The sequence below is a fragment of the Mixophyes fleayi genome, chromosome 1, assembly GCF_038048845.1.
Source record: "Mixophyes fleayi isolate aMixFle1 chromosome 1, aMixFle1.hap1, whole genome shotgun sequence".
Classification (NCBI taxonomy): Eukaryota; Metazoa; Chordata; class Amphibia; order Anura; family Limnodynastidae; genus Mixophyes; species Mixophyes fleayi.
Window position 1 is genome coordinate 27,209,565 of NC_134402.1, and position 22,074 is coordinate 27,231,638.

Here is a 22,074-nt window from a genome sequence, read left to right on the forward strand (position 1 = left end):
TCCACTTCTGTTTTATGTGCTAGGTTATTAGCCAGCTGTATGGCTGAGATTGCTCAGCTAGTTTATTCCCAGGGGAGTGGTCTTTCCCAGGTTTCCTTTGGCTCTTCACGCAGTCTGGCCGGTTTTGTACCTGTAGAGCCAGGCCAAGGTCCTGCGGCAGCATTCTCAGGGTAACTGGCTTGGTTATTGTTCTAGAGACTTTGGTACAGGGCCTGGTATTGGTTTCTTTATCTTTGGAGAGGATGTTGGAGTCTGATATGAGGAGGTGAAGGAGCTGATAGAGGTTGTGCGCGAACTGTTAAGACATCCCAGAAATAGCAGTCTCTGAGACTGCGGAGCCTTCTCTTTAAGTTCAGGTCGAAAAGCACGCTTTCTTTTCCTTTTTCCCAGCTGGATGATTTGTTGAGTGAGGCTTGGAATTAGCCAGACCAGAAGTAACAGGTGCCCTGTACGTTGCAGTCCTATTATCTTCTGAAGATATTGGTAAATGGGAAACGCCTCCTAAGGTGGACACACCTGCAGTGCAGTTATCCAAGACAACGTCCATCCCAGTTTCTAATGCAGCCACACTTAAGGATGGTGTGGACTGTAAGATTGAGGGTATCCTTAAGTCCAATTTTGTGCGTCAGGAGCCTCCTTAATGCACGCTTTGGCCTTTGCTTAGGTGACCAAGGCTGTGGAACGCTGGTCCGAGCAGCTTTCTGAGGGCTTGTTAGCTGACAAGCTGGAAACCAGAGGCAAAATTACTTTCCTTCCAGATAAGAAATCGGCATAATGGGCGGTCTGCACACCCTCAATTGTAAAGGTTGGAGCCCTCTACTCCTCTTCCAGGATCAGTGATTTCAGTCCAACATGGGAGCCTTGGTGAGGGGAATTGTAGATTAGCGATACATGACAGACCTTCTCAGGTATACTCCAAGACTGTTCTTTACCACAGGGCTTCCTGCAAGTGACAACCCACTGCCTGTTGTCTTCAGGGGTGGCTGTACCAGTTCCGGCCCAGCTGAGGGAGCCAAAGTTCAAGATGGAGTCTTTGAAGTCAATGATTCATTCATTATCTACACAATCTACTCATCAAGGCGGAGTCACCAGCGGTGCTTCTGTCCCATGATCAGGTGACGGCACAAACCTTGGAATCCTGGAGAAGATTCAGGCCTTACAGAAGATGGTTAGGTTTCTGTTGGCTGTCAGACAGACTTCAGTACACTTCTGCATGAAGATTCTGGGCAAGATGGTATCGACTTTCAAGGCAGTCCTGTTTGCTTAGGTTCATGTAAGTGAGTTTCAGCTGGAAGTCCTCTCTAATTGGAACAGATCTGTCCCGAACCTTTCCAGTCATGTGTTTCATTTTTCACCAAGGGTGTGTCAGTCGCTGCTTTGTGGCTGCAGAAGGCCAATCTCTGCAAATGTAGCCCATTCTCTATCTGGGATTGGACATTGATGACGACAGATTCAGCCTTTAGGGTTGGGGAGATGTATGTCTTCATGCCTGCTTCCAAGGTCTCTGGACTTTGGAGGAATCCAAATCTTCAATCAATGTGTTTGAGCTGTGTGCAGTGTTCCGCACTCTGGTCTATGTGGAACATTTGCTGCAGGGCTGTTATGGCTGTTTTCATCCCAGGGGTTGAGACTTGGAAGGCCAACTTTATGAGCATGCTTTTCACTACGGAAAATGGTCTCTGCATCCAGAGGTGTTTTGCAAGATCGTGGTCAGGTGGAGTCAACAGACATCAACATGATGGCATCTCGGTTGAACCACAAGGAGCTCTTCTAGTCCAGGGCAAGAGATCCTTGGGCGGTTTTGGTGAATACCAAGTCCTTTCCCTGACAGTTCCACTTGGTGTATTTGTTCTCTCTGGTGGCCATGCTATCAAGGGTCTTTAAGAACGTAAAGAGGGAGGGCGTCTCAGTCATTCTGATGGCGCCAGATTGGCTTTGAAGTGCCTGGTACATTGTTATTGCCTTAATGGTGGTGGGTCAGTCTTGCCGTCTGCTGCTCAGACCAGACTTGCTAAGTCAACGACCGTTTCTACATCACGGTTCAGAAAGTCTGGCTTTAACTGTGTGGCTGTTGAAGCCATGATCCCTTCAGCATGTGGCACAAACCACGCTGGGCTTGGACACCAGGTGCGGGCAAGAATTATTATAGGGTCTGAAAGGGGCTTCCTATTCTTTCTAGTTGTTCAAGTTACTTATGTTCTTACAGGATGGCCTGGAGGCTAGCTTGTGCCTTAGCGCTCTTAAGGTTCAGGTGCCGTTTTTTTCTGTTTTCTTTCAAAGAAGACTGGATTTGATGCCTGATGTGCAGACGTTCTTGCAGGGTATACTTTTTGTATAACCTCTGTTTCTCTAGTGGCTCCTTGGGATTTAAATTTAGTATTGGATGCTTTGCAGCATTCCTATTTTGAACCTTTGGACTTTGGATTTGAAATTCCTTACCTGGAAGACTGTCTCCCTTTTGGCCATTTGTTTGGCTAGGAGAGTTTCATAGCTGGTGGTCTTTTCCGGCGAGTCTCCTCTTCTGGTTTCCATGATAGGATGGTTCTGAGGACCAAACCTTCCTTCCAACCTAAAGTGGTGTCCACATTCCATAATAATTATTCTTCTCTCACCTGATAATGCCTGATGAAGTCAATGCGAAGAGTGATAGTTATGTTGTCGCTGGTTAGGACAAGGACCAGCAAGTGGGGTATATTACCTGACATTGATAATGTCCATTTACAGACATTTCTGTGTACTGGTTAATACTACAGGTAGCTGAAGTTTGTAATATATAATATTTTGTAACAAGTACATAATTTAATATCCGATGTAAACAAAACCTACTTAACGCAGCTTTTTTTTGTATATTTGAGGGGTAAGGATTGTTATAAAGTCGTTTTTCCCATTAAAATCTTTATTTTATTGACTGCTATACATTTACCAAAATATCGCAATATTTAGTATATCAAATCCGTACTTTATCTGTAATTCTATGCGAACAAAGTTCCCCCGCCAGCTGTGGAGGATCCGGCTGGACTAGCTCACTCATTGTCTTGCACTGCAAGTGCATAATCTACTTACTGCTAATATCAAGCCTCAAGTCCTTCTGAGGTTTCGTTGAAAATTGTGCACAATACTACACAATGTACAGTAACTTACACACATAGGACCTTTGACCACGACATGGACAGACACTGCTTTTTATGTAGCAGGTTTACTTTTGGTTACAAGCCACCAGACCTGGAAGAGGCGTCTTGATTCATTCACAATACTTGCTTCCTTTAGAATTTATGTATAAACACACTGGTTTTATATGCAAAAAAATTCAAAGTAACATTAGTAATAGTGCAGACTGATCAAAAAAAGGTTTTGTTTCTAGTGCCATAACACTGTCTCCAATATTGCTACCAAAATATTCACGTTACCTATCTGTTTATCTTTAATCTTTTTTTAAAGCACTTAATGCAAATTTGTTGATTTCTTTTCCTATTAAAGAAAGCAGGACATTACTCTTTTTTTTTTTATGTGTGCGTGAGCGAGATTGTCATAATGATGCAAAACTATATTGCCATTTTTATTTATATACAAAAGTGTATAATATATAAAGTTAAATTTGTATTTATTGAAAAGTAACGTTTATTACAATTGTCACCCATTTAAAGTATTTTTTTTTTGCATGTAGATGGTTTTATAATGGTTTAAATATCAGAATTTCATGATGCTGGGGTTTAAAAAGAGTTCCTTGCTATATAGATATCCCAGGCAAATATCTTTACAATCTGCTCATACTTCTCTCCTCTGGACAGGACAGTGATGGGAATCCCATCAAGATAATTATCTACAGTGTGTCACCCATCATCATTTATATAGCGCCAACATATTCCATAGCACTTTACAATTGGGGACAAACATAGTAAACATAACTGTATATAGCATAACAAATTACTATAACAATTACTGCCCATATCAGAAAGCTATAGTGAATTATCATGAATGGTATCTGAATAACTGGAAAAGAGGGATCAGTGCCATCAAGTAAATTTAATTTGAAGCTGTTATTAAATATATATTCCATTAAAATAGAAAGCTTAATTTTTAAAAATCAGTTTTGCATTAAGGAACTTTTTCCTATGAACTCTGTCTCAGTATATCTTGCACTGCAATGGGAAATAATGTCTCAAAATAAGAGAATTCTGCAAGTCTTAAGAATTATGGGCCTGATTCATTAAGGATCTTAAATGAAGAGGTATCTTATTTCAGTCTCCTGGACAGAACCATGTTACAATGCAAGGGGTGCAAACTAGTTGGAATCCTGGAGAAGATTCAGGCCTTACAGAAGATGGTTAGGTTTCTGTTGGCTGTCAGACAGACTTCAGTACACTTCTGCATGAAGATTCTGGGCAAGATGGTATCGACTTTCAAGGCAGTCCTGTTTGCTTAGGTTCATGTAAGTGAGTTTCAGCTGGAAGTCCTCTCTAATTGGAACAGATCTGTCCCGAACCTTTCCAGTCATGTGTTTCATTTTTCACCAAGGGTGTGTCAGTCGCTGCTTTGTGGCTGCAGAAGGCCAATCTCTGCAAATGTAGCCCATTCTCTATCTGGGATTGGACATTGATGACGACAGATTCAGCCTTTAGGGTTGGGGAGATGTATGTCTTCATGCCTGCTTCCAAGGTCTCTGGACTTTGGAGGAATCCAAATCTTCAATCAATGTGTTTGAGCTGTGTGCAGTGTTCCGCACTCTGGTCTATGTGGAACATTTGCTGCAGGGCTGTTATGGCTGTTTTCATCCCAGGGGTGGAGACTTGGAAGGCCAACTTTATGAGCATGCTTTTCACTACGGAAAATGGTCTCTGCATCCAGAGGTGTTTTGCAAGATCGTGGTCAGGTGGAGTCAACAGACATCAACATGATGGCATCTCGGTTGAACCACAAGGAGCTCTTCTAGTCCAGGGCAAGAGATCCTTGGGCGGTTTTGGTGAATACCAAGTCCTTTCCCTGACAGTTCCACTTGGTGTATTTGTTCTCTCTGGTGGCCATGCTATCAAGGGTCTTTAAGAACGTAAAGAGGGAGGGCGTCTCAGTCATTCTGATGGCGCCAGATTGGCTTTGAAGTGCCTGGTACATTGTTATTGCCTTAATGGTGGTGGGTCAGTCTTGCCGTCTGCTGCTCAGACCAGACTTGCTAAGTCAACGACCGTTTCTACATCACGGTTCAGAAAGTCTGGCTTTAACTGTGTGGCTGTTGAAGCCATGATCCCTTCAGCATGTGGCACAAACCACGCTGGGCTTGGACACCAGGTGCGGGCAAGAATTATTATAGGGTCTGAAAGGGGCTTCCTATTCTTTCTAGTTGTTCAAGTTACTTATGTTCTTACAGGATGGCCTGGAGGCTAGCTTGTGCCTTAGCGCTCTTAAGGTTCAGGTGCCGTTTTTTTCTGTTTTCTTTCAAAGAAGACTGGATTTGATGCCTGATGTGCAGACGTTCTTGCAGGGTATACTTTTTGTATAACCTCTGTTTCTCTAGTGGCTCCTTGGGATTTAAATTTAGTATTGGATGCTTTGCAGCATTCCTATTTTGAACCTTTGGACTTTGGATTTGAAATTCCTTACCTGGAAGACTGTCTCCCTTTTGGCCATTTGTTTGGCTAGGAGAGTTTCATAGCTGGTGGTCTTTTCCGGCGAGTCTCCTCTTCTGGTTTCCATGATAGGATGGTTCTGAGGACCAAACCTTCCTTCCAACCTAAAGTGGTGTCCACATTCCATAATAATTATTCTTCTCTCACCTGATAATGCCTGATGAAGTCAATGCGAAGAGTGATAGTTATGTTGTCGCTGGTTAGGACAAGGACCAGCAAGTGGGGTATATTACCTGACATTGATAATGTCCATTTACAGACATTTCTGTGTACTGGTTAATACTACAGGTAGCTGAAGTTTGTAATATATAATATTTTGTAACAAGTACATAATTTAATATCCGATGTAAACAAAACCTACTTAACGCAGCTTTTTTTTGTATATTTGAGGGGTAAGGATTGTTATAAAGTCGTTTTTCCCATTAAAATCTTTATTTTATTGACTGCTATACATTTACCAAAATATCGCAATATTTAGTATATCAAATCCGTACTTTATCTGTAATTCTATGCGAACAAAGTTCCCCCGCCAGCTGTGGAGGATCCGGCTGGACTAGCTCACTCATTGTCTTGCACTGCAAGTGCATAATCTACTTACTGCTAATATCAAGCCTCAAGTCCTTCTGAGGTTTCGTTGAAAATTGTGCACAATACTACACAATGTACAGTAACTTACACACATAGGACCTTTGACCACGACATGGACAGACACTGCTTTTTATGTAGCAGGTTTACTTTTGGTTACAAGCCACCAGACCTGGAAGAGGTGTCTTGATTCATTCACAATACTTGCTTCCTTTAGAATTTATGTATAAACACACTGGTTTTATATGCAAAAAAATTCAAAGTAACATTAGTAATAGTGCAGACTGATCAAAAAAAGGTTTTGTTTCTAGTGCCATAACACTGTCTCCAATATTGCTACCAAAATATTCACGTTACCTATCTGTTTATCTTTAATCTTTTTTTAAAGCACTTAATGCAAATTTGTTGATTTCTTTTCCTATTAAAGAAAGCAGGACATTACTCTTTTTTTTTTTATGTGTGCGTGAGCGAGATTGTCATAATGATGCAAAACTATATTGCCATTTTTATTTATATACAAAAGTGTATAATATATAAAGTTAAATTTGTATTTATTGAAAAGTAACGTTTATTACAATTGTCACCCATTTAAAGTATTTTTTTTTTGCATGTAGATGGTTTTATAATGGTTTAAATATCAGAATTTCATGATGCTGGGGTTTAAAAAGAGTTCCTTGCTATATAGATATCCCAGGCAAATATCTTTACAATCTGCTCATACTTCTCTCCTCTGGACAGGACAGTGATGGGAATCCCATCAAGATAATTATCTACAGTGTGTCACCCATCATCATTTATATAGCGCCAACATATTCCATAGCACTTTACAATTGGGGACAAACATAGTAAACATAACTGTATATAGCATAACAAATTACTATAACAATTACTGCCCATATCAGAAAGCTATAGTGAATTATCATGAATGGTATCTGAATAACTGGAAAAGAGGGATCAGTGCCATCAAGTAAATTTAATTTGAAGCTGTTATTAAATATATATTCCATTAAAATAGAAAGCTTAATTTTTAAAAATCAGTTTTGCATTAAGGAACTTTTTCCTATGAACTCTGTCTCAGTATATCTTGCACTGCAATGGGAAATAATGTCTCAAAATAAGAGAATTCTGCAAGTCTTAAGAATTATGGGCCTGATTCATTAAGGATCTTAAATGAAGAGGTATCTTATTTCAGTCTCCTGGACAGAACCATGTTACAATGCAAGGGGTGCAAACTAGTTTTCTGTTTTGCACACAAGTTAAATGCTGACTGTTTTTTCATGTAGCACACAAATATCAACTTTAAATTTCAGTGTACAAATAAGCTATCAAGTATTTGTGTGCTACATGAAAAAACAGTCAGTATTTAACATATGTGCAAAACAGAAAACTAGTTTGCACCCCTTGCATTGTAACATGGTTCTGTCCAGGAGACTGAAATAAGATACCTCTTCATTTAAGATCCTTAATGAATCAGGCCCCAAGATCCTAAAAAGGGATGTAAAGTGATATCGGTTTTATTAATGAATACACTGTGATACGAGGATCCTCAAAATTGTGCTCCAATATAGATCAATTGAATTTAGAATTTTTGTCTCTAGAAAAAAAAAAAGAAGAAGTTTTCAATGTATTATTTTGGGAAGCACGATGGCTGAGTGCTAGGGTCGCAGGGCACTATCTGTGTGGAGTTTGTATGTTCTCCATCTTTGTGTGTGGATTTCCTCTCGCACTTCAAAGACGTACTGATAGGTTAGTTGGCTTTGGACAAAAAAATAACCTTAGTATGCGTGTGGTAGGAAATACATTGTAAGCTTCGCTGGGGCAGGGACTGATGAGAACGATTAAATATTTTCTGTAAAGCACTGTGTAATATGTAGGGACTATATAAAAGGTTAATAAATAACCTGCTAATAAATTATTTTTCTGTCCACATTCCATAGAGGCGATTGTTGGATAAGTGCTTGGCTGAGAATACACAGTGACCAGCATGCTATAAGTTCAACAAATATAAATATATCATATATAGTATAGTATATATGTATAGTGCTCCTGTAAAATAGGGGCTTGTAAATGCCAAGTAGAAATAAATTAGTCTAAAATCATTAACCATCTCTGAAAAAACAAACAAAAAAACTTAAATAATAGGAAACAAAAATGTATTATCAATTTCTATATATTTGGATATGGAAATAATCTAGTTATATGCAATATGACTTCATAGTGGCTCCTTACATTTCTCTTCAAGGGCTAGATTTACTAAGCTGCGGGTTTGAAAAAGTGGGGACGTTGCCTATAGCAACCAATCAGATGCTAGCTTTTATTTATTTAGTACTTTTTACAAAATGACAGCTAGAATCTGATTGGTTGCTATAGGCAACATCCCAGCAGTTTAGTAAATCTAGTCCCAAGTCTTTTTCATAGAAATCTCTGGAACAATGGTTACCTCACATATCTTTAGTTCTGACCTGTTCCTGAAGCTTTCGGAATGTTTGCGAATACTACTCGCTTTATGCAAACAAGCTAGATATTTAGAATTACTCACCTACACATTATTGAGGTAGGAGGCACTTTAAATATAAACTTTGAGCCTCACGCCTCCGTGATGCGCCTAATTCCTAGTCAAATAACAGGCTACATCGGCCATCAGGAATATTGGTTCAGACTAGGGATGAGCAGACTCGGATTCTCGCAATCCGAGCCCACCCGAACGGTGCGGATCCGAGGCCGATCCGAGCACTGTTCGGGAACTTGCCTGGCGGCAAACGGAGCCAAACCGAGGCTATGACATCCAAGTCTCGTGTCGGATCTCGCGAGACTCGGATGTCATAAATACTCACCTTGCGGGCGCCATCTTCATTCTGGCTGTGATCACTCGTGAGGGAGGTTGTAGTTAGCGAGCTCCTGATCAGTTTAGTTGTTCATTGTGCTTTGTCCAGTGCTCTGTCCTGCTGAGTCCAGTGGTGCTTTTGTCCTGTGCTCTGTCCTGCTGAATCCAGTGGTGCTGTGTCCTGTGTCCTGTGCTCTGTTCTGCTAAGGGCATAGTTATTTCAAATTTATTCAAAAGTTCTAAAAAATTAAAAAAACAATTATACAGAAATAATTGAAAAAAAACATAAAAAAAAATTAGTTTAAAAATACTAGGTACTGCTATTTAAAAGTAAAACTACGGTCTCTGTTGCTGCTGTACCAAAAAATACTAGGTACTGCTATTTCAAAGTCAAACTACGTTCTCTGTTGCTGCTGTACCAAAAAATAATAGGTACTGCTATTTAAAAGTCAAACTACGTTCGCTGTTGCTGCTGTACCAAAAAATACTAGGTACTGCTTTTTAAAATTCAAACTACGTTCTCTGTTGCTGCTGTACCCAAAAATACTAGGTACTGCTATTTAAAATTCAAACTACGTTCTCTGTTGCTGCTGTACCAAAAAATAATAGGTACTGCTATTTAAAAGTCAAACTACGTTCACTGTTGCTGCTGTACCAAAAAATACTAGGTACTGCTATTTAAAAGTCAAACTACGTTCTCTGTTGCTGCTGTACCCAAAAATACTAGGTACTGCTATTTCAAAGTCAAACTACGTTCTCTGTTGCTGCTGTACCAAAAAATACTAGGTACTGCTATTTCAAAGTCAAACTACGTTCTCTGCTGCTGCTGTACCAAAAAATACTAGGTACGGCTATTTCAAAGTCAAACTACGTTCTCTGCTGCTGCTGTACCAAAAAATACTAGGTACTGCTATTTCAAAGTCAAACTACGTTCTCTGTTGCTGCTGTACCCAAAAATACTAGGTACTGCTATTTAAAAGGCAAGCTACGTTCACTGTTGCTGCTGTACCCAAAAATACTAGGTACTGCTATTTAAAAGGCAAGCTACGTTCACTGTTGCTGCTGTACCCAAAAATAACTGCGGTCTTAACAGCTATGTTGGTGTTAGACGTGCATCCGGTGTCCGCCATCTGTGCAGTGGAATTCAGACCAGTTGGAGGATGTAGGAGCAGCCATCTGTGCAGTGGAATTCAGACCAGTTGGAGGTAGGAGCAGACATCTGTGCAGTGGAATTCAGACCAGTTGGAGGAGGTACTGTGGCCCCGGTACCAAATTGGGTACCGGGGCCACTCCACTACGCAGTCCAGAAAGCTACCTCGGTGCAACGTTTTGGACTAAAAACAATATTGTGAGGTGTTCAGAATAGACTGGAAATTAGTGGAAATGATCGTTATTGAATGTTATTGAGGTTAATAATAGCGTAGGAGTGTAAAAAAACAAAAAAACTGGATTTTAGTGCTTTTTAAAAAATAAATCAGAACCCAAAACCTCAAGCTAATCAGAACCCAAAACACTAAAAGTGCCCGGTGCACACCCCTAGTTCAGACCATACAATGGCTACACTGTGCAGATGAGAAGTACACGCTCAGTAAATAACACACAAATGCTATAAAGAAATTCACACAGTTGTACTCCAGAATGATATATTTTATTGCGTTTCATTGAGAATCCTTATGCAGTAGGTAAGACAGGCTGAAGGGACAGGCCTGGGGCTACACTGTCAGGTTGGTGCGGTCGTGGTATTTCTGGTAGGGATCATCGACATACCAGTTTCGCCTCTTCCAGAACGAAGTGGTCATTTTGTTCAGCAGTTTGCTCTGAGTCTTGTTACAGAAGACAATTTCTCTCAGTCGATTCTTCCTGCGAGCCGTTTTCTTCCACAGCTTCTTTTTATAACCAGACTGCAAATGGTACATGTTAAACACAAGTTTAAAACCAGGTCAATATTTGCTTTTATATGTCTATAAATGTCAATGGATAGGAGCTTTTTTGCAGAATTCTTGCATAGGTTTTTTTTTTTTTTTAAATTAAATTTAAATTAAGTTTTTATTTAAGAACATAAAAAGGTTATACAAACATTGTCAACAGTATTTGTTCTAATTGGTAAATGATAAAGAAAGTACAATCTCATGACATTATGTGAAAGAAGAATAAATGTATCAAAAAGAAAAAACACAATTCTAATCTCAAGGAAAGCTATTGATAACCTAGTACATAATGCAAAAAGACAAACACAGGGGTGGGGAAGGGGTAAAAGCTAGGTTTTCATTTTCCAATACAAGTTTTAAAATTTTGCTAAACAACATGATATTATTTTAATGTATATCAATAAAATTTGACATAAGTTTTATTAAATTGGGTCCGAAGTGCCCCATTTACACATTTTTATTTTTATTTTCTTTTGCATGTTTATGAATCTGAATGTGTGGGTGCACTACTCCCAGGTTCATTGATATTATAAGGAGATATAATATTCCTTGCTATAGGTTTTAACCATTCTTCCGGGAGAATTTGGATGCACCTGGTGCGGTATTTTTCTTTTTTATGTTTTTTCTCTCTCCATTAAAGCATAGGGAATTTGTCGGGCTTTGCTAGTTGTGGCGGTGTCTTCCTTCCCCAGCACCCTGCACAAGCTGCGGGACATAGTTAAACTTAAAGCCCCGGTACTATAGTGCCTGGTGCGTAAAATGTGGGAATCGGGGTGCATATGGCAACATGCTGCCGTTTCGATTCCTGTTAGTGCTAGCATATCCCCCCATCCATGGTGCTGGGAACGGGAGAAGGTAGAGTTTGGAGCCTCCACAGTATCTCCAAATAGGGCAGGTTTGAACTCTACTGGACAGTCAGTATTTGGATTGCTGCTGCAAGCTGTTTCCCTATGTAGTGACCTGAGAGCAGCAGCCTAGACATAGTTAAACCCCCTCCCCCCATCAACCTGGCAATGTGTGAACATGAGGGAAAGACATAACTCCCTGCCACGCCGGTTCCCTCCAAGACGCCTCTACCCACGCCGGTTCCCTCCAAGACGCCTCTACCCACGCCGGTTCCCTCCAAGACGCATCTACCCACGCCGGTTCCCTCCAAGATGCCTCTACCCACGCCGGTTCCCTCCAAGACGCCTCTACCCACGCCGGTTCCCTCCAAGACGCCTCTAACCACGCCGGTTCCCTCCAAGACGCCTCTAACCACGCCGGTTCCCTCCAAGACGCCTCTACCCACGCCGGTTCCCTCCAAGACGCCTCTAACCCCGCCGGTTCCCTCCAAGACGCCTCTAACCCCGCCGGTTCCCTCCAAGACGCCTCTAACCCCGCCGGTTCTCTCCAAGACGCCTCTAACCCCGCCGGTTCCCTCCAAGACGCCTCTAACCCCGCCGGTTCCCTCCAAGACGCCTCTACCCACGCCGGTTCCCTCCAAGACGCCTCTAACCCCGCCGGTTCCCTCCAAGACGCCTCTAACCCCGCCGGTTCTCTCCAAGACGCCTCTAACCCCGCCGGTTCCCTCCAAGACGCCTCTAACCCCGCCGGTTCCCTCCAAGACGCCTCTAACCCCGCCGGTTCCCTCCAAGACGCCTCTACCCACGCCGGTTCCCTCCAAGACGCCTCTACCCACGCCGGTTCCCTCCAAGACGCCTCTAACCCCGCCGGTTCCCTCCAAGACGCCTCTAACCCCGCCGGTTCTCTCCAAGACGCCTCTAACCCCGCCGGTTCTCTCCAAGACGCCTCTAACCCCGCCGGTTCTCTCCAAGACGCCTCTAACCCCGCCGGTTCCCTCCAAGACGCCTCTAACCCCGCCGGTTCCCTCCAAGACGCCTCTACCCACGCCGGTTCCCTCCAAGACGCCTCTAACCCCGCCGGTTCTCTCCAAGACGCCTCTAACCCCGCCGGATCCCTCCAAGATGCCTCTAACCCCGCCGGTTCCCTCCAAGACGCCTCTACCCCTGTTGGTTTCTACTGACCTACAGATGTGCTAACACACTCATCCATTCCTCTGCTGAGTCAACCCACTGCACGCTATCCAACAGTCCTGATCCAAAGTAAGCGGTCAAGAGGATCCAACCACAGTCACCAGTAAAGAGGTGCTGCAGCAGCCTCACATACCCCCAAGAAGCAAGCCGTTCTGGCTGCAGGTAAAGGAGCCTAGTTGTGGAAGGGTCGGTTCTCTGTGGGCACCACGGTGGTGAATAGTCGACACTTACAGTCAGTGCGTGACTGGTGGCCAAGCAGCACCACTAGAAGTGGTCAGTAATGTAAAGTTACGGATGTTAAGAACCCCTAGTCAGGTCTGTAACCACCCCCCCCCACCACACACACACACACACACACACACACACACACACCATTCCTTACAGAATTCTTTAGATAATGCAATTGAGAAAAGGCTTAAAAATGTTGAAACAGACTGAACATTTTTTCATCTTTATTTCTGATAGTTTGCCTCCAACAGTACCTCAGTTAGGTCACTGGCTAGCTAAATATTAAAGCAATAAATGGTTATCTCTCCTGTGAGTAGATGATGGGTACAGTTCTTAAGGGAGTGGGTGATAGGACAATAGGTATAATAATATTATTTTAAAACGCAAATATGTGCAATTCACATCTAACTGACCTTTCTCCGGATCCACAGCCCACAGTGCAGACGCATGAAACGTTTAACTACAGATTTCACAGACTTCCTCTTCCCCTTACGAAGACTAGTATACGTGAGGGTTCGTGAAGGCTGAAGAAGGATGCTTGGAAGCAGCGGTGTTATCCTGGAGGGACCAAAATAAACACAATGTATATTTATTGCATATGTAATTTTATGTATAGGCCTCAGTAAACGCACTTAAATAGCTAAGGGAAACTTCAGGAAAGCAAGCAACATTATTTTTTTTATGTGTGAAACATGTGTGTTCCTCATATTAGAAGTGTGGAAGAAAAGGAATGGCACTTGTGTGTGTGTGTGTGTGTCTATAATATATATATATATATATAAAAATACATACATACACACACACGTCAGTCTGCTATTGGAATACACAATGTTCTGCTACTGTTTCCCTTTAAGCTGAGTTGTGCTGGAAATGAAAGTTACAAATAAAAATATCAACTGTGTAAGGTTACAGTGTACAGCATATTCTAAATGCAGACCCTCCGGGTGTAATGCTACATAGATTGACTTTTAGCTTATGCATTTGCAGATCACTGAAGACGAGTGGGGACATTAAGTTCAATAAATCTGAAGAACAATGTAGTACAATGCTCTGCAGCCCCCAATGTTTATTTTTGCAGCCAAAAAGAAAATAAAAGCATTCAAAAATAAAGTGCAACTTAAAAGACACATAAAAAAACAACAAGAACAAACGATCATCGTTAACAGTAAAAAAAAAGCCTTTACCTGTTGAGAATGGACGCGCTCTGTGTCCGTGCTAGGCTACTTGTGACAGGAAGGAGTCTTTGTGTGGACCTACAGAGTGGGGAGCACAATCCAGACACGTTCCTTACATGACTGGTTAGAGGGTTCAGCACTGGCCTGCAGAGACCTATCAGTAAATGTAAGAAGGAAGAAGTCATTTAAATATAATGTATACATACATTTCGTAGCGCTGCATGTGAGTAATTCTTTGTTGCCTGTTAATGCTAAGCAGGCTTTCTGCCACTCTTAGTATTGTTCTGTTTCGACTGATGCATGAAATGTAATTATACGTGTATAGCTGAAACAATGCATCAGAACATAGTGTACACATAAAACTCTTTATGCAGAAAATCTTGTGCCTATAGGAACAATTAAATGAAACCAAAAGGCTAATAAAACCCAAATGCCGGGACAACTGGGCACTTGTACAAAAATAAAATACTTTTCCATTGCGAACTGTCAGCACAAATTCTGCGTAAACTGGATTAAACAGCAGCTATTAGCAGTTGCTACTTCAGCACAGTTGACAACAAGGGACCAGTAACAGCTGTATGAAAAAAGCCTTCGTCTTTTAAAAATGGGGCTTCTGCAGGGACTCCATATTCTACGAGGCAAAGCTGCCACATTTTTACAGGCAATGAGATAATCATTTCATTAACTATACAGCAATTCATAGGATTTGCATATTTATAATGGTGTGTCCACAGGAAGTATTCAACTCATGTGTAATCTGCAACATGGAAAAAGAGATAGGACTTAGCTAATAACACAATTCAATAAAGGAAGTTTAAAATTCCTTTAAAAAGAAAGACACATTGGGGTATATTTACCAATCTGGGGGTTTGAAAAAGTGGAGATGTTGCCTATAGCAACCAATCAGATTCTAGCTGTCATTTATTTAGTACATACTACAAAATGATAGCAAGAATCTGATTAGTTGCTATAGGCAACATCTCCACATTTTCAAACCCACAGTTTAGCAAATATACTCCATTGTGTGTACTTCATAAGGGTGTTGTAAGCAGATGATTGGATTCCTAATTTGGCTTGTCAAATTAGCTGTTTTTAAACATACTAGACAGCCTTTTCAATGGAAGGATCAAAGTCAAATCAAAATAATTGCTATGAATTAAGCCTATTTTGCCTTTATCATGTGCTAATAAGAGAACCATATTTTGCATACCGGATACGCTCACTCCAGATTGTGGCAACTTTGTCAACCATTGTCTGAAAAAAGAAAAATATACTGATTAAAACGAGAGTATACAGATGAAGTATTAAAAAGGGGGGTTTTAAAACCCCAAAACAGTGTAAAGATGCTCAAACACACCTACAGGAGTAAATGAGAGTTGTGTTTGGAGCTTATTAGAATGTAATCTATTTAACAGTATAAAGGATATTGCTTCCTATTAGGTGAAATTATATTACCCTTTTATAACAGGTTAATATAAAGTCTATCTGGGTACCTGTTCAGACTGAGGGGCCTACAAAGGATACAAGCACACCCTTTGAAAAAGGATACAAGCTGCCTGGGCTCTTCGACTAGGGTGGAACGACATGTTCCAAACCAGCATACCCCGCCAGCTGCAGCCAGGGCAGGATGGGACTTGTAGTTTCTTAACTAAACAGTGCAGTAGCTTATAATAGAGGTAACAAGATATGAAATGTCCTCTGCCAGGGAGCAGTATACCCGCTCACTCTGTAATAGAGGTAACAAAATGTGAAATGCCCTCTGCCAGGGGGGGCAATATACACACTCACCCTGTAATAGAGGTAACAAACTGTGAAATGCCCTCTGTCAATGGGCAATATACCCACTCACTCTGTAATAGAGGTAACAAGATACAAAATGGCCTCTGCCAATGGGCAATATACCCACTCACTCTGTAATAGAGGTAACACAATGTGAAATGCCCTCTGCCAATGGGCAATACACTCTGTAATAGAGGTACCAAGGTATGAAATGCCCTCTGCCAATGGGCAATATACCCACTCACTCTGTACTAGAGGTAACAGGGTAGTGAATGCCCTCTGCCAGTGTGCAGTATACCCGCTCACTCTGTAATAGAGGTAAGAATATATGAAATATCCTCTGCCAGAGAGCACTATACCCGTTCACTCTGTAATAGAGGTAACAAAATGTGAAATGCCCTCTGCCAGGGGGGCAATATACCCGCTCACTCTGTAATAGAGGTAACAAGATGTGAAATGCCCTCTGCCAATGGGCAATATACCCACTCTGTAATAAGGTAACAAAATGTGAAATGCCCTCTGCCAATGGGCAATATACCCACTCACTCTGTAATAGAGGTAACACAATGTGAAATGCCCTCTGCCAATGGGCAATACACTCTGTAATAGAGGTACCAATGTATGAAATGCCCTCTGCCAATGGGCAATATCCACACTCACTCTGTAATAGAGGTAACAAGGTATGAAATGCCCTCTGCCAATGGACAATATCCACACTCACCCTGTACTAGAGATAACAGGTATGGGGTGCCTCTACCAGGGAGCAGTATACCCGCTCACCCTGTACTAGAGATAACAGGTATGGGGTGCCTCTACCAGGGAGCAGTATACCCGCTCACCCTGTACTAGAGGTAACGGGTATGGGGTGCCTCTACCAGGGAGCAGTATACCCGCTCACCCTGTACTAGAGGTAACAGGGTAGTGAATGCCCGCTGCCATAGGGCACTATACCCGCTCACCCTGTACTAGAGGTAACAGGGTAGTGAATGCCCTCTGCCAGGGGGCACTATACCCGCTCACCCTGTAATAGAGGTAACAGGTATGGGGTGCCTCTACCAGGGAGCAGTATACCCGCTCACCCTGTACTAGAGGTAACAGGGTAGTGAATGCCCGCTGCCAGGGGGCACTATACCCGCTCACCCTGTACTAGAGGTAACAAAATGTGAAATGCCCTCTGCCAGGGGGGCAATATACCCGCTCACTCTGTAATAGAGGTAACAAGATGTGAAATGCCCTCTGCCAATGGGCAATATACCCACTCTGTAATAAGGTAACAAGATGTGAAATGCCCTCTGCCAATGGGCAATATACCCACTCACTCTGTAATAGAGGTAACAAGATGTGAAATGCCCTCTGCCAATGGGCAATACACTCTGTAATAGAGGTACCAATGTATGAAATGCCCTCTGCCAATGGGCAATATCCACACTCACTCTGTAATAGAGGTAACAAGGTATGAAATGCCCTCTGCCAATGGACAATATCCACACTCACCCTGTACTAGAGATAACAGGTATGGGGTGCCTCTACCAGGGAGCAGTATACCCGCTCACCCTGTACTAGAGATAACAGGTATGGGGTGCCTCTACCAGGGAGCAGTATACCCGCTCACCCTGTACTAGAGATAACAGGTATGGGGTGCCTCTACCAGGGAGCAGTATACCCGCTCACCCTGTACTAGAGGTAACGGGTATGGGGTGCCTCTACCAGGGAGCAGTATACCCGCTCACCCTGTACTAGAGATAACAGGTATGGGGTGCCTCTACCAGGGAGCAGTATACCCGCTTACCCTGTACTAGAGGTAACGGGTATGGGGTGCCTCTACCAGGGAGCAGTATACCCGCTCACCCTGTACTAGAGGTAACAGGGTAGTGAATGCCCGCTGCCATAGGGCACTATACCCGCTCACCCTGTACTAGAGGTAACAGGGTAGTGAATGCCCTCTGCCAGGGGGCACTATACCCGCTCACCCTGTAATAGAGGTAACAGGTATGGGGTGCCTCTACCAGGGAGCAGTATACCCGCTCACCCTGTACTAGAGGTAACAGGGTAGTGAATGCCCGCTGCCAGGGGGCACTATACCCGCTCACCCTGTACTAGAGGTAACAAAATGTGAAATGCCCTCTGCCAGGGGGGCAATATACCCGCTCACTCTGTAATAGAGGTAACAAGATGTGAAATGCCCTCTGCCAATGGGCAATATACCCACTCTGTAATAAGGTAACAAGATGTGAAATGCCCTCTGCCAATGGGCAATATACCCACTCACTCTGTAATAGAGGTAACAAGATGTGAAATGCCCTCTGCCAATGGGCAATATACCCACTCTGTAATAAGGTAACAAGATGTGAAATGCCCTCTGCCAATGGGCAATACACTCTGTAATAGAGGTACCAATGTATGAAATGCCCTCTGCCAATGGGCAATATCCACACTCACTCTGTAATAGAGGTAACAAGGTATGAAATGCCCTCTGCCAATGGACAATATCCACACTCACCCTGTACTAGAGATAACAGGTATGGGGTGCCTCTACCAGGGAGCAGTATACCCGCTCACCCTGTACTAGAGATAACAGGTATGGGGTGCCTCTACCAGGGAGCAGTATACCCGCTCACCCTGTACTAGAGGTAACGGGTATGGGGTGCCTCTACCAGGGAGCAGTATACCCGCTCACCCTGTACTAGAGATAACAGGTATGGGGTGCCTCTACCAGGGAGCAGTATACCCGCTCACCCTGTACTAGAGGTAACGGGTATGGGGTGCCTCTACCAGGGAGCAGTATACCCGCTCACCCTGTACTAGAGGTAACAGGGTAGTGAATGCCCGCTGCCATAGGGCACTATACCCGCTCACCCTGTACTAGAGGTAACAGGGTAGTGAATGCCCTCTGCCAGGGGGCACTATACCCGCTCACCCTGTAATAGAGGTAACAGGTATGGGGTGCCTCTACCAGGGAGCAGTATACCCGCTCACCCTGTACTAGAGGTAACAGGGTAGTGAATGCCCGCTGCCAGGGGGCACTATACCCGCTCACCCTGTACTAGAGGTAACAAAATGTGAAATGCCCTCTGCCAGGGGGGCAATATACCCGCTCACTCTGTAATAGAGGTAACAAGATGTGAAATGCCCTCTGCCAATGGGCAATATACCCACTCTGTAATAAGGTAACAAGATGTGAAATGCCCTCTGCCAATGGGCAATATACCCACTCACTCTGTAATAGAGGTAACACAATGTGAATGCCCTCTGCCAATGGGCAATACACTCTGTAATAGAGGTACCAATGTATGAAATGCCCTCTGCCAATGGGCAATATCCACACTCACTCTGTAATAGAGGTAACAAGGTATGAAATGCCCTCTGCCAATGGACAATATCCACACTCACCCTGTACTAGAGATAACAGGTATGGGGTGCCTCTACCAGGGAGCAGTATACCCGCTCACCCTGTACTAGAGGTAACGGGTATGGGGTGCCTCTACCAGGGAGCAGTATACCCGCTCACCCTGTACTAGAGGTAACAGGGTAGTGAATGCCCACTGCCATAGGGCACTATACCCGCTCACCCTGTACTAGAGGTAACAGGGTAGTGAATGCCCTCTGCCAGGGGGCACTATACCCGCTCACCCTGTAATAGAGGTAACAGGTATGGGGTGCCTCTACCAGGGAGCAGTACACCCGCTCACCCTGCACTAGAGATAACAGGTATGGGGTTCCTCTACCAGGGGTGCACATGCCCGCACTCTGCCCTCCCCCCCTGTACCTGAGCAGTGACCCCGGCCCGGCTCCCCGCAGCGCCGCACAGGACAGCGCCATGTTGCTGGAGACTGAGCTCTTGGACTGTACCACCCGGAGAGGGGAGGCCGCTCTTATGCCTAACATATAATCCGGCTCGAACAGCTGTGCCTGTCCGTATAGAGGAATACAGCACTATGTGCCCACTATACCCTGCTGCCACACACAGCCAGGCGGTGCCGGGTCATCCTGCGGTGTGACTGACATGTCTGAGCGGCCCCTCTGTCCAGTCTGCACAATGGTATAATCCACATCCGGGTCCCACACGTGTGGAAGCAGTGAGAGTTGTCCGAGGAGCTTGCACTCAGTATCATGCTCCTCTCCAAGGACATCCCATGGCGGCACCTACAGGATATCTCCTTCCACATCTACTCCTCAGAGGAGATCAGGTAATACTGACTGCCCTGTACATGTATGTGATTATCACATGTGTCAGGCTGCCCTGTATGTGATTATCACATGTGCCAGACTGCTCTGTACATGTATGTGCTTATCACATGTACCAGACTGCCCTGTACCTGTGTGTGCTTATCACATGTGCCAAGCTGCACTGTACCTGTGTGTGATTATCACATGTACCAGACTGCCCTGTACCTGTGTGTGCTTATCACATGTACCAGACTGCCCTGTACCTGTGTGTGATTATCACATGTACCAGACTGCCCTGTACATGTGTGTGATTATCACATGTCTGGGCAGATGTGCCAGGCTGCAGGGTATACCTTTATATAGCTTATGTGGTGTCATGTATTACCCTGTGTGGCCCTGTTAAGTCACTGCTGTCATACTGTTCCATATGCTGTAATCATGTTGTGTTTAAAGTGGCATCCCAGTGTTATACCATGTTATAACTGTTATTATCACATAGGTAAGTCATTGTCATTCTTTAACTGCTTTACAAGATGTGATTTGTCCTGTGCAATGTATAACTATAATATTGTATACGTGTGATATTGATATCATGTGCTATGTACACTTTATTGTTAGTTCTGAGACAAGGATCACACCTAAGCAGCGAGCTTGTAGCGTAGGATTTATAGTCATGTAGTCAACAGAAATAGAAATGTCAGGTAGGTAACTTCTATTGGCTCTGGGAATATTACCAGCTCTGTTTTTGAAAGATTAAGTCGAGCTGGCGAACGGATTACGTACAAACTATTCAGCCATATTGCAATTTATCAGGTATCACATACACGTTGCCATCATTTATCTTGGTGTTGTCATTTGTCCTGGAGTTTAACTGAGTGCTATCACATGCCCTATAACAGACATCAGTATCTTTGGTATGTTTTCAAACTTAAATAACATTGACACATAGTAATTCGATATCATGCCCTTTAATGTTATGGCCATGTTATGTCCAACGTTTACCAAATAATATGATCAAGCTTTTGTTTTTGTTACATCATTACTTGCAAAAGTAACCAGGTCATTTTTCAGTGTGGAACTTTTATTGAAGAAAGAGTTTAATGTAACAATGTGGATAAACCTATGGTTTGTGTATATGCATGTGTTCAAGTATATGTGACTGTTTGTATGTATATAATAGTGTGGTAAACTGTGCTTTTCTGTAAGTGTAATCAAAATCGGTAAAGTGAATTATGAAATATTACTGCCATGAACTAGGAAAGAAAAGTGAATTTACCACCTCCTGAAGGTGTGGAAATATATTTACTAATGGGCCCTATTACTTATGATGTGGATCTAAGCCCTTGTATGTTAGAAAGCCATAGGTCTTTTAAGTGTCTAGCTGAGGAGTTATCAGATGTGCTCTCTGATCATCATCATCAACATTTATTTATATAGCGCCAGCATATTCCGTAGCGCTTTACAATTGGGAACAAACACCGTAATAAAACAGTACTGGGTAGCACAGACAGAGAGGTAAGAGGATCCTGTTCACAAGCTTACAATCTATGGGACAATGGGAGTTTGATACATGAAGGTAAGTGCTACATATTGCACATTGGTCCAGCCAGATGCAGAGGTAAAAAGTGCTTAGTGGGTTGTTTGATCCAGTCACACAATATTGTTGGCTTGTATGAACTCTGTAGAGGGTGGTAATAGGGTAACCTAGAGAGGTAAGAGGGTAGTTGAGGA

At 43.1% G+C, this 22,074-nt stretch overlaps 2 protein-coding genes across 2 annotated transcripts in view; one reads left to right on the top strand and one right to left on the bottom strand.

Moving 5' to 3' along the window:
* Positions 1-10,656: 10,656 nt before the first annotated feature.
* On the bottom strand, positions 10,657-20,109 carry MRPL35 (mitochondrial ribosomal protein L35). Its single transcript, XM_075194120.1, has 5 exons — positions 19,943-20,109; positions 15,608-15,651; positions 14,407-14,551; positions 13,636-13,780; positions 10,657-10,931 (listed from the first exon to the last, which is right to left on the bottom strand). Exons 1-5 carry the CDS (start codon positions 20,059-20,061, stop codon positions 10,743-10,745), a joined length of 642 nt encoding a protein of 213 aa, XP_075050221.1. The 5' UTR covers positions 20,062-20,109; the 3' UTR covers positions 10,657-10,742.
* Positions 20,110-20,138: 29 nt separating this feature from the next.
* POLR1A (RNA polymerase I subunit A) overlaps positions 20,139-22,074 on the top strand; it is an 85,517-nt gene continuing 83,581 nt past the window's right edge. The window contains exon 1 of the mRNA XM_075210270.1: positions 20,139-20,363. Within this exon, the coding sequence (XP_075066371.1) occupies positions 20,287-20,363 (77 nt within the window). The 5' untranslated portion in view covers positions 20,139-20,286. The remainder of the gene's footprint in view (positions 20,364-22,074) is intronic.